At 34.8% G+C, this 14,881-nt stretch overlaps 2 protein-coding genes across 3 annotated transcripts; both read right to left on the reverse strand.

The window, feature by feature from the left end:
- Positions 1 to 1,896: 1,896 nt before the first annotated feature.
- LOC104773048 (salicylate/benzoate carboxyl methyltransferase) lies at positions 1,897 to 5,614 on the reverse strand. 2 transcript variants are annotated; one of them, XM_010497596.2, is made up of 3 exons: positions 5,257 to 5,604; positions 4,391 to 5,044; positions 1,897 to 2,355 (listed from the first exon to the last, which is right to left on the reverse strand). In XM_010497596.2, the coding sequence occupies exons 1-3, from the start codon at positions 5,320 to 5,322 to the stop codon at positions 1,984 to 1,986; spliced, it is 1,092 nt and encodes a 363-aa protein (XP_010495898.1). In that variant the 5' UTR covers positions 5,323 to 5,604; the 3' UTR covers positions 1,897 to 1,983. The 2 variants fall into 2 exon arrangements, with proteins under 2 accessions (XP_010495898.1, XP_019098116.1); XM_019242571.1 differs by lacking the exon at positions 1,897 to 2,355 and adding an exon at positions 3,810 to 3,946 and having other exon boundaries at positions 5,257 to 5,614.
- Positions 5,615 to 14,169: 8,555 nt separating this feature from the next.
- LOC104773053 lies at positions 14,170 to 14,493 on the reverse strand. The gene has a single exon (XM_010497602.1). It carries the CDS (start codon positions 14,491 to 14,493, stop codon positions 14,170 to 14,172), a length of 324 nt encoding a protein of 107 aa, XP_010495904.1.
- Between the last annotated feature and the right edge of the window lie 388 nt (positions 14,494 to 14,881).

The raw sequence follows: 14,881 nt of genomic DNA on the forward strand, positions 1-14,881 counted from the left end.
TTAGATCAACCATGGTCAAGCACTCACCTCAAGAACAGGAAGATTGGATTGAGAAACGTGGAAAACAACACCTCCAGAAGCTCCCCCTTCGTTTCCAGCAACAGATAACCCTCCTACAGCCTCAGATCTCTCCAAAATCTCCAAGAACAAGCCCAGAAAACTCAGAAACGTTTTCTCTCTTTTCTCTCTTTCTCTTTCTCTCAAAAGCGGCGACTACCAACGAAATAACACGACCTAGGGTCGTTTTCCCCTTTTACACACGATTTTAGGGATTTTAATTGAACCAAACCGAACCAATCGACAATTAAAACGAACCCGACCAAACTGGAACACATGGTGTCGATCGATGCCACCAAGGGTGTCGATCGACACCCACACCAAAAATACACAAATTGGTTCGCGGGCGTTACAATATTTATTTATTTACGTAGAAAAATTGCAAAAGTAACCCTTCAGATAATTAAAATGCAGTTGATGTAATACCACTTTTAGAATAAACTAGGATTTAAAATTTTATTACGAATTACAATTCATTATATTAAATTAGTATCAATTATTTTTATATATAATAATCGAATAATATTTAATTATAATTATACTTTTAACTGGAATTTTCTTCTCCTAATTTCACGATCAATCTCATTTGTTTTCAAACAAATTTAATAACACAAACAAAACATGAGTGTTAAAAAGATGTCAATGATAGTTAGTAGTTACAGACGCAATTAATTAAAATTACATACTTATTGATCAACTACCACCAAATGCGTTTTTACAATTATCAATAAGTCAAACTATTCAGTATGCAACATCATATTCAGATTGAAATAGAATAATTAATATGCAACAGCATATTCAGATTGAAATAGAATAATTAATATGATCTGGCCGGATGAATATTATATTTCCTAACAAATACTATCATATTGCAACTAAACTAACAAACCTTTCCTAAAAACATTGTTATTTGTTGTCTTTCCGTATTAATGAACATGCATTTATATATATGTGGTTGTAATTGAAATGTAGATTAAAGGGAAATAGTTTTCTTAATCGTCCCAAAAATTAGTTACATCCAACTTAATTGTTAGTATAGGATCACACGGCCAACATACGAACATAGTGGGAAAAAAATAATAATAATAATCATCATAACAAAAGCTACTCATATGAAAATAGAAAATTCGCTGGAATATGAAGAAATCGATTTTTTTTTTCTTTCATTTTCTGGTCAGTGTATTTGGCTTGTACTGTGTTTTGTTTGTAAACTCGTTTTGTGTTGACTGTACGAAAGGGAATAGGGTTTGAGTTTGACAGCATATTATGTGGAGAAGAATCCTAAACTCTTTTTTCTTTTAGTCAAATTGTTTATATTTTGTTAAAACTGTATGACTTTAAAGATTTGGTCTCACGGTAAAAAAAACAAAAACTTAAAAACATAGTGTCACGGAAGAGAAACGGGATATTCATCTTGAAGAGCAGATGCTATCAATAGCTCCCTATAGGATGGAAACCTTTCAATGGCGCCATCCTGGAAAGCTGGGCCGTTACTCAGCTAATAACTAAACCCCTTGATCATAGACTCCATCATCATCATAATTCGTCATGTAATGTTATCTACATATCTCATCTGAGACTAGGCAATTAAAGAAGAAGAACCACACCAAGTAACGGAATGAGAAGGTGATAAGTCACTTTTAAATCATTATCCGATGTCTTCTAGCACCAGAGTACAACATTAAAACGGTCAACTACTCTTCGGTGCGAGACTTCATTAGACTTTTTTTTTTCTTTTCCCTTTTTAGTTTTTACCACTAATTATTTTGTAAGAAGATAAGATTATGGTATTCTAAAGGATTTGCAATAAGACTTGTTTGTGTTTTTGTGTACTTTGAGTTCATATTAAATGGATGTAAATGGATCATTATATTATTGTCTTATTATAATCTCCTCAACTATTGACAGACACAGATCGAAGGTCCATCACTTCCTAGTCAGCGAAACAAAGAAATTAACGGTTGGCTTGTTGCACAAAGTATCGTAACGTTGGCATCCATGATATGTATACTTATCAAATAGCTGTTCGATAATGGCATCTCCAAAATGAGCAACAAGCATCGGTTCCATGATGGATCTTATCATGTTAGCCCTCTTTTTAACGGCTTCTAATCGACATGATTGGTCCACATCTTCATCTTTCACTCCAGTTTGGTATGAAAAGAAAAGTCCAAATATTGTCTCGAAGTTGTTGATCTCGAATGAGCCTTCGTTTTCGATTATTTCCTTCACCTCGCTTGCATCAGGATTGTAGAACGGCACGTTGAAAGATTCCACATCTGATTCCTTCACAATTCCCTGCACACTCAAAACGTTTTCCAAAATCTTATTACAACGATGATCAGGGCTTTAATCTAACCATGAAGGTATTCACCCAAAACCTTTTGATTTAGAAAGAAAAATATACAAAACTAATTGATATGTACTTCCTCTGTTTCACAAATAGTATTATTCTAACATTTTTCACATATTAAAAAAGTGTATATATAAATCACTCTTATGTCTTTTGATATTACCCTAAATTTATTTCTCTTTCTAATTAATAAGATGGAATAATGAGTTTAAACGATATTTTGTTAGTAAAATTTGTGTTGGAAATACACATCTATATACTTATTTAAGCAACCCTTTAAACAAATAACCTTAATCTATGTAAAATATTACACAAAATGCCACTGTATTTTAATATAAAATATAATAACAGAATCTTAATATTAATTTGTTGTAATCTGAAAATGATTATCCAAAAAAATAGTAATTATTAATTTATTAGATTATAAGAAATCATTAATAAAATAATTCGAAATTATTTTATAAAATAATAATAAAATTATTTCGAAATTATGTAATAAAATAATTAAACAGATTATATTTATTGTTTCAGAAATCTTAGGAAACAATAACAAACAATTTAAAAAATTATAAAACTTAAATTTATTTATAAAACTACGATTAAATATTTACATATCTAAATCATTTAATAATAACAAATATATATTAAAATTAGGATACAACATTGTTTATATTTTTAAAATATATCTATATACTTATTTAAGCTATGTTGTTAAAAATTTAACCAGTTCTGATGTGACATATTACGAAAATGCTATTATATTTTAATTATTCTAATAACTAACAAAAGAAAAGTTTAGATTTGTTTACAAAATAATAAAACTCTATTTATTGTTTCATAAATCTTAGGAAATAATAACAAACTATTTAATTGGCTAAAACTTAATTGTTTATACACAATATTCACTATATAAACAATACTAAGTGTATAATATTGATAATATACATAACCTAATTGTAATTTTCACCTATAAAATTAATATACAACATGTTATACCAATAACTTCAATTTGTAAATTTGGTATATTAAGATCTCTAAACACGATCACATCAATTTGTAATACCAAATCACGGGTCAATACATGTTTTGTTGGATTTTTTTGGCTTTACCGAATGTATAATTAACGAATTTGATATTGCACCAAACCAAAATAGTAGTACCAACTACGGGTCGAAATCAGAGTATGACCTTAAGTAAATTAAATATATGATTTTATAAAATATATAGAATTAATAAATTTTCTACTATTATTTTGTAACAAACAAATCCAAATTTACATAAATATTTCCTCACGCTGGTAACATTATTCTACAAAATATTAACGTGTATTTATGAGTCGGGTAATAAAACGGGTAATGAGACGGGTAACGAGATGCTCAAAAATTAAATTAATATCCGATACTCGATCATTATTCATGGATAATATAATTATTATACCCTTCACTCGACCCTAAAGCTGCGGGTACCTTTTTTCGGGACGGATACAAACCGAAAAACGGGTCCAATAGAGATATCAGTAGTAGTTTCCAGGCCTACCTATTAGTAGTTTAATATGAATCAAAATTCACCATATAGTACTATATTATATAACATGTAAATGAATGATACAACATAAACATAATATTAACAAATAATAAAATAAATAAAAATTCTCCGCGCTACTAGCGCGGGTTATTATCTAGTTATAAATTTAAAATGACACTTTGTGGAAGGGAGAGATTATAAAAGTATCATGCCTATAAATTTAATACAACATAAAATAAATTTAGTTTTTTCTTATAACACTACCCAAATTTAGTGGCGACTTGAATTGCTTAATTTATATCTGGCATAAAAACAGTAGTTGAATAACCAATATGTATATATAAATATATATGTAGTTATTATTATTATTACTAAAATTATAGAGTAGAAGGAGATTAGTTAACCTACTCTGATCTAGAAGAAATTATGGTTACCAAAAAGAATTAAGAAATGTACCTCAGACACCAAATCGAGGAGAGAGTCAGATACCAACGACCAACCTTGGAAACAATTATTGGATAAAGGGTCCAAAGTTTTTCTGCCCAATAAGGTGAGAGCCATACGTGCATTAGGCATTGTCTCTTCGGCACGCATTCTTAGAAACATTGAGAAATCATTCTTGAACTGATTCAAATAACTCTCGTACAAACTTGGAAGGCATGGACTTCTGAGATAAACGTTCGTCTTATTTTCCTCAAGCCCATCAGGAACTTTGGAAAGCCAATGTAGACTAAAAGATGAATGGACAAAATGAAGAGACTTGCTTGGGAAAAGCCTTTTGTAGAATGAGCCTGGGAGTCCTGAGACGAAGCACTTTCCTTGAACATTCGTCTCCAGCTTCTCGTGGAAGGAAGGGACCAACTTGAAAATTGCATTGAAGTCGTTGTCCGGAAGATCGTTCAGACAACAATCGATCTCCGGTGGGTTTTGACCTTTTTGTTGGTACGTTGCTATGATTGTGTTAACGATTTCGGACATAACCAAGATTGTGTTTTTTCCGGAAGAACATCCCAAGTCAGCTACTTTGATGCACCCCGGAAAATCCATTTTCACTATCATTTCTTTTACGTTTTTCACCACCACCGGTTTTGCATCAGAAGCAATACCTTTCTAAAAAGTTAAAACAAAAAGTGAAATCTAATTATATATGTAAAGAAAAGCTTAAATCAAAAGATAGAAAAAAAAAAAAAAACAAACAAACAAAAATACACATTTGATATCAGAAAAAGAGAGACAAAGGAGTTGTTATTCAGATCATCTATAGTACATATTTTCCAAAGTTTAAATATGGTTCATATGTTATAGAAAAGTACTAAGCTTACCTGCACCTCAGAATTATTTGCATAACTGTGTTCTCCATCTCCACCCTTCATGCTAACAACACTCATGTCGACTACTACTTGATGCGATTAGATGCTGAAAATGGACGCTGGGGGTACAATTATATTAACACAAAAGGGGCGCAAAGTATGATCGTCTCGAAGACATGAATTATTGAAGAAGAACAAAATAAATAAATAAATTTGTAGGGGCCTCTAGCTTTTTTATATATATATATATTAATATATATAAAGTCAGTTCATCCGGTTCTTTTCTTTATCCTGCCGACAAAAGGAGTAGATAGTTTCTTTGATTTGTAACCATGCTTAGGGCATCTCCACTAATGAATACTCATCAAAGTATTCTCAATAAAAAAAAATTAATATAGAGAAGAACGAGAATAAAAAAAGAAGAGAATCAATACTTAGTCTTCCGCAAAAATCGTTTCTATTACTGTTGCAAACACACCACCATTTTTTATTGGTCCATCTTTATTAAAAAAATTAAAAATATAACTATACAATTAAAATATTATTATTTTTATGTTTTTGAGTAACCTTTCCCATTTCTACCGCTCGAGATAACCTTATGAATCATAATATAGTATAATATACCAGTAAAACCCATCTTCAAGTCAGCTCCTATTATGCAAGGTAACATGGTCGAATGAGAGTAAATTTCAATTAAAAAATCGCAAAAATAGACAGTTAACTATTTAGTTTGACTAAAAGCAAATGTTTAGTCATTTTTTAAATTAAAAACAAAATTAGATCTAAATTATCCATAAACCCTACAAACTCATTTAGATCTTTAAATAAACGACACTTAACACATATCGGAATTGATTTAAAGTTTACATAATGTGTTAAGAGTCGTTTATTTAAAGATTATGTAAACTTTTTCAAACATCTAATAAAAAAAGTTAAAGAAAAAATTATCTAAAGGTTGTGTTACTGTTCACAAACGGAAAAAATAAAAAACTCTCTTTCTTGGAGATATCATCACTAAATCCTAATTCTCGTCTTTATCCTCCGGACGCTTATCAGCGATTCTCTATCTCTCTCTCGCTCTCTCTCGCTCTCTTCATCGTTGTAGTGTTTGTTTTTGTCCATAGTCGTGTTCGTTTTCGTCTACAGTCGTGCTTGTTTTCGTGTTCCGGTATGTGTCGAATCTTTATTTTTGAGTGATTCGGTTTATTGAGGGTTTTTATTGATAGTTTACGGATGATTGTCGTCGTCGTTAATTTGCATATGGTGGTTGATTTTTTAGATATATTCGATTCGATGGCTAAGTTACTGTATGCTTTACGACTGATTTATTATTTATTAATGCATATGTGGCTGAGTTTGTTTTATGTTGCGGCTGAGTTATTTTACGATTTACGGCTGAGTTATGTTTATCAATTTATTGATGACTGAGTTTGTTTTATGTTTCGGCTGAGTTATTGTATGTTTAAGGCTGAGCTATGGTTATCGCACCTGAGTTATTTTATGATTTACGGCTGAGTTATCTCTTATCAATGTATTGATGATTGAGTTTTTTTTATGTTTCGGCTGAGTTATTGTATGTTTACGGCTGAGTTATGGTTAACAATGTATTTGCGGCTGGGTTATTTTATGCTTTACAGCTGAGTTATGGTTATCGCAGCTGAGTTATTTTTACGATTTACGGCTGATTTATGGTTATCAATGTATTTGTGGCTGAGTTTGTTTTATGTTGTGGCTGATTTATTTTATGCTTTACTGCTGAATTATATTTATCAGATCAGATGGCTAAGGTTATTTCTAAAGAACAAGCAAGAGATTACCCCCAAGACTTTATGCAGAAGAAAAGTCTATTCTGGAGAATAAAAACATTGATAACAATTTCAAGATGGGAGATTTCCCTGGGATTAGAGAATCAATAGGACCTGATGCGTGGGATGAAATGAAGAAGGTACCTATTGGAATAATTGCTAAGCTAGCTGATAGCCAATTTGTGTGGTCTAGTAAGACTGTACATTTCCTACTATGTAGAAAATTAAGAATACATAAGAAGGAAATTTGATGTCTCGTTGGTGGTCAACCTATCAAGTTCGGTTTGGATGAATTTGGTCATAACACAGGGTTACACACAGACCCAATGCCTACAGAAAAGTTTGAACCTGAAGCTGACTACAAAAATTTCTTCAAAGTTTCATGGCAAACTTTTCAGTCAGTGTGTGGCCCTTGTGGTGGTCTTTGGGGACATTGTGTGGCCTTTATGGCGGGCTCTTTAGCCAATTGAGTGGCCTTTGTGGCAAGCTGTTTAGCCAATGTTGCCTGTTTAGGCGGTCATTCGGGATGTGTGGCTTGTTTAGGCGATCCTTCGGGATGTATGGTCTTTGTGACGGTCCTTCCGGATGTGTGGCATATTTAGGAGGTCCTTCAAGATGTGTGGTCTTCGTGACGGTCTTTCGGGATGTGTGGCCTTGTTGGTCGTCGTTGTTAAGACAATTGTTTGGCCTTGGTGGCAGTCCTCTTTAGCACATTTGTTTGGCCTTGGTGGCGGTCTGTTTAGACATTTGTTTGGCCTTGGTGGTGGTCCTGTTTAGGACATATATTGGCCTTAGTGGTGGCCCTTGTGTCATATTGATGATCCTTGTGAGGTTATGAGGTATTCTGGTGAGGGAAGATGTGGTTGGTAGGACATTGTGATGTTTACGCGAGCCACGGGAGGGAGACATAGTTAGGAGATAGGACTTAGACGTGTTCAGAATTGTTTGCTCTAAGGATAGTTGGTCCTGAATGACTCTTTGGGGAGCTTTAGTCCTCCTAGTACCGTATATGTTCTGAGACTTTGTGGCTTGAGAGTATGAGATGTATATCGACTTTGGATGATGATCCGGAAGCATGTTGTAGGGTGGCAACCCGAGAGACGAATATTGGACTTCCTTTATATATATATATATGGTATGCGGGCTTAGGCCTGATGATGAGCCAATACTATGGCATGCAGGCTAAGGCCTGATGATGAGCCAATATAAACTCAAGGTTGTGACCTATGAGTAAGGAGAGGCCAAAAGCAAATAATTTCTGGAATGTGAGTCTATCGCCTGGAGGTAACCTTCGTGAATCGGTCGAAGGAAGTGCAGGTCGTGGAGATGGTTGCACGGGAGTCCTTGGTTGATATTTGTTCAAGATTCGAGGATGAATCTATGTTAGTAGAGGAGAATTGTAACATCCGCGAACTAAAAAATCCAGTTTGGGGTGAGTGTCGATCGACATCATAGGGGTGTCGGTCGACATCAACACTCTTGGTTTGACCGGTTTTGTTTAAAATGTCGGTCTAATGCGGCTTGGGTTTTGGAAAACCCTAGGGGTCGTGTTTGAAAGGAGGAACTCGACGCCCTTGAGAGTGTTAGGCTGTTTTTACCTTTGGCAAGTGAGAAAAGTCCCATAAAGTTTCTTGAGAGGTTTATGTGATTTTCTATGGATTTCTAAGTTGGTTTTGGTGTTTTTTGAACGTGGAGAAGAAGATCTGAGCGTGGATGTCGAGTAGAAGTCATTTGAAGGCTTGGATCTTGCTGTTCTTCGTCAGTTCAATCAAAACAAGAGATTAGTGCATGATCATGGCTAATCTAAGCTTGAGATTCTCTGTTTTGTGTTTCTATGAGTTGTGTGATTGATTCGCTTGAATGTTGGTGTGATTTCTGTGTCTATGTGTCTTGATTTCGCTCCTATTGATGCCTTGGTCGAGTGAGAGGTGTTTTGGGATGGAGATTCATGGTGGATATCGCAGGAAAATGATGCTTGGCATCAATGTCAGTCGACACCAATGCGAGGGCTCTAATGAGTGTTGGTCGACACCATGTGGAGGTATTGGTCGACACAACTAGAGTTTCCGTGGGATGTCGAGCAAGTGTCGGTCGACACCAGATTTCCAATGTTGATCGGCACCAGGAGGATGTCGGTTGACACCTACCTTTACCAGGTGGCAGTGTCGATCGACATCATGAGGGTGTTCGTCGACACCAACCTTTAGCAGCACCTGAAATTGCTTGTTGCCTGGTTTGATTGTGTTATTTATTTGTGTGTTGTTAGAGTTCTCAATTGCTTGTGTGTGTAGCCCAGTAGATGGAGGATTGCCTCACTGAGTATTTGTGATAATACTCATGCATCTCAATTGTTGTTCATGGTGCAGGTAAAGGAAAAGTGTGAACGTAGAATCAAGGCAATGAAGAGGAGAATGTTCTAGTGGCTCGATTGGTTAATGTTTGACTTCGGTTAGGTTGCTAGAGTTTAATCGTTAAAATGTTGTTAGGCTGTTGCTTTAATGCTTATTGACTTTATTGGATAGTTTATTACTGATTATGTTGAAATGATAATTGGTTTATCGGTTTAGTATCTCTAGTTCAATATTGTTATTTATTTTCACTGTTGTATAAAATCACTAGTTAATTATTATATTAAAAAAATGGTCTAGTCGTTTCACAAACACAAAAATACAATCTATCTAAAATTAGAGAATTTAAATATTAATCAAAATATAGTAAAATAAATAAAAAAATAGAACATATATTTTTCTTAATAGTTATTAAACCGCAGGTTAAATTTAGTAATAATATAATTGTGAATCACATGAAACCGCCAATTCTTTTGCTCTTTGTGTTTGTTCATCACAATTCACAAAGAGAAACACTCACAAATTGTAATTGTTTGAAGCCTGATTTTCTCTTCTTTAATTGGGATGTTACTTTACGTCCACTTTAATGGTGTTCATTGAGTTTTCATTTTCTTTAAACAAATCAATTCCACCATTTTTTAAAAAACACTTCATGGAGCCATCATTATATATAATGATCTCTTCCACAAGCCGAAATCAATTCCATGAACAGTTAATATAATCAATTCCACTATAGTGATTTCTTATCCTCACAAGATGGCGTACGTTTAACTACGGCGAATTAAACAAATCTAGAATGTTTCTCATATCAAATATTGATTCTAGTTTATGACTTCTATTCGTAAGATATAATTCTTCAGATGATCCAGAGACTAGATATGATTTAGTCTAACCATTAACACTTTTTTTATAAAAGAAGAAAGACTAACTCTTATTCATGTTTAGTTGGCCTTGTGGATTCCAAGTCTTCAATTTGATTTTCTCCTCCGTTTGACCAATCACTTAAATTGATTCTTTTGATGGGAAAGAATACAAATCACTTAAATTCTTCTTTAATGATTTATTTTTAGTGGCCTTATCCTCTCTTTTTTGTGGCAGTTACGTTTCTCTTCTTGTCTTTTAAGTTTTAATTGTGATTTTCTTTTCTTTCACATCAGGAACTCGAGTTCTCTCTTTAGTAGCCAAGGCCCATAAAGTATATATATATATATGCTGCACCACATTCACCTTTTTACCATTATTGCTATATGCATATATATAAACCAGTAATGACGGATGTATATAATTTATCCCTTCAAGGATGCTCTAACATAAATTGGCACTGAACACCATCAACAATGAAAATTATGGTCTTCAGTTTTTTTTTTTCTCTCTCAATATGTAACTTTGTCATTCCACTGATTGGAACACTCAGTGATGTGATTGGAACACTTAGGGTCCGAATGGTAATGGTGTATTTAATTGTGCGAAACAAAAAAATTGATAGTGCGGTACGGTTCAACTGCGGTTTATGTAGGAGAAATATATTTACGGAGCAAGTGCGGTTTATACCGAATTAGCGGTACAAAACAATTTTTGATTGGTGAAAAAAATAATTGCGGTTCATAAGTAAAGTTATATATATATATATATTGTTACTATAATATTTGTATGAGTAGATTAGTAAAAATATAAATAATTAATATAACTGTAAATTTCTATATTTTTGTGTTAATAGAAAAAATATTTAGAACCATAAATACCCAGAATTATTTAAATTAAAATTTAGTTTCTTATATAAATATTTTTTATGCCCAACTAAAAATATTTCATAAGTTATTAACATTTTGGTTATTTATTTTTTATTTATAATTTAATAGAGAAAGAAGAAAAGAAGAATGTTTTTTAAGTGGTATAATGTTATATACAGATATGTTACGTTATTTACGATGTTGGATTAATTTTTTTTCAGGATGCAGTACTTGCCTATTTGTTTTGCCACAAAAAAAAAAAGATAAAGCATATCTGTATTAAAAATTATTAAAAAGACATTATAGTATTGTTGCAGTTTCAAATCCGCTAGGTAAAAGGCATTGTTGATCATAAAGGCGGTCCAAGGCAAAAAATGTTGTGTAAAACTGCGAATCACTTTTTTTCTTTTTGTGAAAAACGCAAGTTAATATTTTTGTGCATGAATGGTGACCTTTATGCGGTATTCACAAAAACACCTTCAAAAACCGCTTTTATGATATCTCCATTCACAACCTTAGTATTGTGATAATGTGTAACTTTATCACAACAACAGTGTTATAGCTCTTTGGGAAGGCCAAGGATTTTACCGCCTCGCCATAAATCAATATGACAGGATTTGTCTACATAGTCAGATTCGTTGGTGCCTGCAAAACCCTTTCTATATATTATACTAGGAAAGTCCCACACGATATGTGGATAAAAATAATATAGCAAAATATGCAATATTTTGAAATTAGAGGAAATTCGGTGAACAGTTTAGAGCCGTTAAGGTTGCAAGAGGCGAGTTTCTGGCGGTACTTTAAAGAGAGAGGGGAGTGGATATTCAGATTGTAGGAAAGTCAATGCTAGTAGATTTGATTATCAGTCCCGTGGATTCGTATGATGTTATTTTTGGTTTTATCGTTAGTTTCAACTTTTTTAAGAATCTAATCTCTTCGTATACGTATTTCATTTTCTCTCATCCTTTAATGGTTAGGTAGATGATATAAGAAAAAAAAATTCATTATCATTGTTTTGTTTTTTGTTTTTTATTTTTTGGTTTAGAAAAATAAATTTCAATCGCAATCGCCCGCAACCGCAAATGCTTACGGGAAGCAGCTTTTGGAAATCAATGGTTTCGAGCAGTTGGGAGCGATTGGAAATGGTTTGTGTGATTGACATCAATCTCTAGCAACCGTTACCACCAGCAAAGTTTGCGGGAAGTAGTGAAAAAACAAATAAACACCTAAGTGGACAATATACATCGCATGTAGTCAGATTTTAAGATAGTTTTTTTTTTGTAAGAAGTAGGAGACTTACAATTTATTCAAATAAGAAAAAAAATAGGCTCGAATGTTTCGTGGGTACACAGCCCCATTTACATCCCCTAACAAATCCAAACGAACATCATCAGGACAATACTTCCATCTCCTTGAAAGTGAGCCGGTACCCCCTGCCTCTCACTGAGAATGTAATGATTCTGATCTCACCATCGGTTTTGAGCCTCGGGTGGTCCTCAAAATAGTTCAGTTTCAGCGTGGCAAATAAATGTACCGTCTTCTCTCCGTAAACCTCCAAGTTGGTCATCATAAGCTTGCTTAGGTAGCACATATCAAAGAAGAACTCAACAATTCTGGCGATCCCCAACTTCTTCATCGTTTCGTGGTGGGGATAACGAGTTCCTACAAAGCTCATCTTGGAGAGTATCTTGAGAAATTTTGCTGGACACCCTTCTTCCTTTCTCTTTGACCTCCTTGAAGCCATTCTGGTCCTCTCAAGCTGCTTTTCGTCCTTCTTTGTGCTCTCCCCATCAGTATGCTCATTCTCTTGTTCCACCACCCTCTCAGCTACCTCTTTAGCCTTTTTAGAAGCAGGCCTTTTTCTTTCGAAATCACTCCTCTGTTGCGTGAATAGGTGGATCGGTCCTCGTCGTCCCTCCCTTTTCCTGCATCTGAATCGACCTCTATAGGATCAGTGATTGTTCTCTCTGACGTGAACAGCTACTTACGCCTTGGTGTTCGACAAACCGCATATTCACCTGGATTTAGTGATTCTACCGGACCTGCTATCCGAAGGGATGCTCGAGTAGGGTTCCATGTGATGGGTCGGTGACTGGAGTCGTGCACCGGATGGCAAAGAATGCGTAGGGGCTCCTTGTTCTTCAATTTCTTGAGCAGGGCTTCTATCTTCTCCAGTTTGAGGCGTAGCTGAGCCAAAGGCAGAGCCCTTCTTCTTGTAGGTTCTGATCTTGGGAGCCATGGAAAATCCTTGAAACTGATATGAAAGAACTAAAGCTTGGAATTAATAGGGTTAGTGCCCAAAAAAACAAAACTCGAGTTTGCGAAAGAGATTTTTGGAGAATAAGGAAAAAACGGTGGAACGGGAAGGAAACTTAGCAAATTCAAGTTATTGGAGAGGGTATGCTTGGGTTTCCCTTAAATAGAAGTGAAGGTGGCTAGGGCTTCCCTCGAGCATGGGATAAGGGTTTGAAAATTTGGATTTCAAACCCACCCGAGTAAGCACACGATCATGCGCGTCGAGTACACCCTCGGATTCCACCTCGTGTTGCTTTTTTTGTTTTATTTTTTGTTTTGTTTTTGTTATCCTAAAAATCAAAAATAACAAATAAAAGAGATGAAATCACAAAAAGTTTAAACAAAAACAAAAATTAAAAGATACCTTTGAGACTTTCTCCCAAGTGAGCTTGTTTAAAGTCACTAAGCTTGACTGTTCATGCTTTTTAAGCATTTGGTTGGTGATAGAGAGGCATTGAGGACCGCTCTAGTGCATTCAGCTTGCTCAGATGCTGTTTCACCCCTATCTCATAGTTTATCAGCAAATGCAACATTCCTCTCTCTTTTCTTTAACAAATCCCTTGAGCATACCATCATATATTTCTGAAACTGCTTGGTATCACCTGAAAATACTTGAACGGAGAAGTCCTGGCCATTGATAGTTGGCTTCTTTACTTCTTCATTGATATCAGACTTCATCTTGAAGTTTTCTCCAAGCTCAATGTTGATTTGTCCTCTCTTGACATCGATCACAACACCAACTGTTGGTCAAAATGGTCTTCCATGGATCAATGGATCTTCAGACTCCTCATCCGTTTCTAGAACCACAAAGTCAGTAGGGATCTCCACTTTTCCAACCCTAATAGGCAAGTTCTCAAGAAGAACATGGGGATTCCTAACGATTCCGTCAGCGAGGATCAAGTAAAAACTGAAGGGCTTGAAATCATTGAATCCTAGTTTCTTAGCTATAGAGAGAGGCATAACACTGACCGAAGCTCCTATATCGCACAAATTGTTGGTGAAGATTTGAAAACCAAGTGAACAAGGTAGTGTGAAGGAACCAGGATCCTCAAACTTCTTTTCGACTTTCATCTATGCTTCTGAGCATACGCCACTTATCAAAATCGCATTTCTAATTCCTTTAATGGCTTCCCTTGCTGTTTCTTTCCATTGAATGGTTTGTCGGTTGATCTCTTCCCTAAGGACATGTGGAGGTAAGAGTTTAGGTGCAGAGATTTTCAGCGATGACATGCGATATGCAAGCTCTTCGAACTGGAGATCAAAAGTATCTTTGTATCTCGCTTCCAATTCCCCTTTCTAGGTTGCAAGAAGTGGAGATGGTGTTGTTACCCGAGTATCCACACGATGGTTCTTGAACTCCTCCTATTCTGGACTGGTCGCACGAAGACATACTTGGGGGTCTACTCGATCCAGCTGATCGAATGTCTGTTTGGATGACTCATCGGGTGAGTTGAGGTGT

The sequence above is a fragment of the Camelina sativa genome, unplaced genomic scaffold (genome assembly GCF_000633955.1).
Source record: "Camelina sativa cultivar DH55 unplaced genomic scaffold, Cs unpScaffold00430, whole genome shotgun sequence".
NCBI classification, from domain to species: Eukaryota; Viridiplantae; Streptophyta; class Magnoliopsida; order Brassicales; family Brassicaceae; genus Camelina; species Camelina sativa.

Bases quoted from the DNA above. Each gene is read 5' to 3' on its own strand.
- LOC104773053 (XM_010497602.1), bottom strand. From the start codon at position 14,493: ATGAAAGTCGAAAAGAAGTTTGAGGATCCTGGTTCCTTCACACTACCT.
- LOC104773048 (XM_010497596.2), bottom strand. From the start codon at position 5,322: ATGAGTGTTGTTAGCATGAAGGGTGGAGATGGAGAACACAGTTATGCA. The intron at 5,045-5,256 runs GTAAGCTTAGTA...TTAACTTTTTAG, and splicing joins CAAATAATTCTGAGGTGCAG to AAAGGTATTGCTTCTGATGC. The intron at 2,356-4,390 runs GTACATTTCTTA...TTGAGTGTGCAG, and splicing joins TCCTCGATTTGGTGTCTGAG to GGAATTGTGAAGGAATCAGA.